At 65.9% G+C, this 1,977-nt stretch overlaps 1 protein-coding gene across 2 annotated transcripts in view; it reads right to left on the bottom strand.

Annotated features, from left to right (window-relative positions):
- The window catches only part of LOC112115752 (rho family-interacting cell polarization regulator 1-like), a 10,629-nt gene that overhangs the window by 3,302 nt on the left and 5,350 nt on the right, over window positions 1-1,977 (bottom strand). For both annotated transcript variants that reach the window (XM_029912033.1, XM_026653894.2), the window contains exons 5-8: window positions 1,401-1,575; window positions 950-1,085; window positions 559-720; window positions 78-236 (exon numbers count right to left, since the gene is read on the bottom strand). In XM_029912033.1, coding sequence (XP_029767893.1) covers window positions 78-236; window positions 559-720; window positions 950-1,085; window positions 1,401-1,575 — 632 coding nt within the window. The remainder of the gene's footprint in view (window positions 1-77; window positions 237-558; window positions 721-949; window positions 1,086-1,400; window positions 1,576-1,977) is intronic.

Below are 1,977 nucleotides of genomic sequence, written 5' to 3'. Positions count from 1 at the left end.
ACCCCTTGAGCACAGGAAGCGCACCAGTGCCCCGCCTGTGCCAGCGCTGGAGCTATGAGGGGGCTGCAGGCTCTTACCTTCCTCAGCCAGCTCCATGACGTAGGCATCCAGTGTAGACACGGGGAGCGACTCGAAGTGGCTCCAGTACTGGAAGATGGTGAGCTGCTCACCCTGGCTACTCCCAGGGCGCTTGGGCAGCCGCCGGTCCAGCACATCCTCCACAAGCTTCACGCACACTGCAGGGAGAGGGCACCAGGTTAGTACCCCTGGGGCAGCCCGGGCACCTCCCTGGCACAATGCCCCAAGGCCGTCTGGGTTGGCACCAAAACGGCCCCCTCCAGCAGGTTGGTACTTTGCCACCACTGGCATTTCCTGGAGGGGCGGGACAGGCTGGCCAAAGCAGACGACTGGGAGGCAGGACTCCTGGGTTCTTTTCTCGGCTCTCAGAGTCACTCTGTGCCCGGGTGGGGGAGCCAGAGAAGGCCAATTGGAGCTGAGCCATTGCCCAGAGCTCTCAGCCCATCCAGGCAGTGCGGGGTGCCCCAAGACTGCACTCACCTGAGTCTGCCAGGCCCGGCTGCCGCTCAGCCACGGGTGCTGCATACTGGGCACTGAGCGTGCGCAGGAACCGCTCCACGGGGCAGGTGTACACATTGGGCTGCTCCACGCAGCGGTCCCAGAAGGCCAGCACCCCCTCCTTCCGGGTGGAGAACTGCACCACTGTGGGCAGAGACACGGTCAGGGCCATCCGCGCCCAGCACGGGGCACGCTGCTGGCACTGCCAGCATAGGGGCAGGCTTCGCTCGCCATCACCGGGACTGCGTCAGGGAGCCCAGCACAGACCCCAGTGGCGAGCCCCAGCCCTCTGACCCCAGCACACACTCTGGCAGGCAGTACTCCGTGGTGCCCGTCCGTGGGCTTGGGATGGGCGCTGTGCCAGGACCTTTACCTTCCGCTGCAACGTTGGCCACTCCCGATTTCTCCTCCGTCAGCTGGCAGACAATCTCCAGCACCTGCGCTTCCCTCATCAGCTTGTCCAGGGCGTACATCTCCCGGCACCGCAGCGGCCCAAATGTGCCCAATTTCTGCAAGTCACAGACATGTCAGCGCTTGGGGGCAGGATCAGTGCCTGGGGGTGCCTGCACACTCCCAGCGTGCCCGTCTACCTTCAGAGCTGGGGGCAGCAGCTGTCACGGCTCGTGCCAGCCCGCAGCATCCCTCGGTGTTGGCCAAGGGGGAGTCTGTGCTTGGGCTGGCTGGTGCCACCCCACCAGGCACTTCAGAGGTTGCCAGCCTGGCGCCCCGCCGGCCCCCCACTCTGCAGGAGCCTTCAGCAAGGCCACAGCCCCGCGTGCCAGCAGATGCCCCCCGCCACACGGCTTCCCATTCCGCACACTCACCAGCAGCAGGCGGTTGCAGTTACTGAGGTGCAGCACCACGGCCCTGTCCAGGAACTCATTGCCGGTGCTCATGGGGTCAGAGCTGCCCTCAGAGCCGCTGCACGTGCCGGTGTCCTCGGCCGTCGCCTCGCAGCCTCCCAATGCCCCGCCCGCAGCACGAGCCCCGCCAGCCCTCCTGCAGGAACGGGGGGGACACGTAAACACACGCCCACAAAGCAAGGGAACCCCCCCCACCTCAGCCACAGGCGCCAACTGTCCTGCCCCGAGGAACAGCCTCCAGCTCCCAGGGCTGGGGGTTAAATCCTTCCAGTTCTGCTGCAGGTGAACTTGCAACAAAGGAAGAAAAAAAGAGCCATGGTTTACGTAGGACCTCCCTACTGAGCACCCTGCTGCTGCTGAGCCCGCAGACAACACGCACGCTCATCCCCACCCCCAACGGCCCCAGTGCTCCGAGACGCGCAGGCACAGCTGTGGGGCAGCAGGCCCCTCTGTGCATGGAGGGGCAGGTGGGGCACTCCAGGGGCTGGGTGCTCACCCCCAGCACCCGCTGCCGCCCTGCGAGCACAGAACCCAGGAG

The sequence above is a fragment of the Terrapene carolina genome, unplaced genomic scaffold (genome assembly GCF_002925995.2).
Source record: "Terrapene carolina triunguis isolate 2854851 unplaced genomic scaffold, T_m_triunguis-2.0 Scaffold168, whole genome shotgun sequence".
NCBI classification, from domain to species: domain Eukaryota; kingdom Metazoa; phylum Chordata; order Testudines; family Emydidae; genus Terrapene; species Terrapene triunguis.
This window is presented reverse-complemented; position numbering and strand designations above follow the sequence as displayed.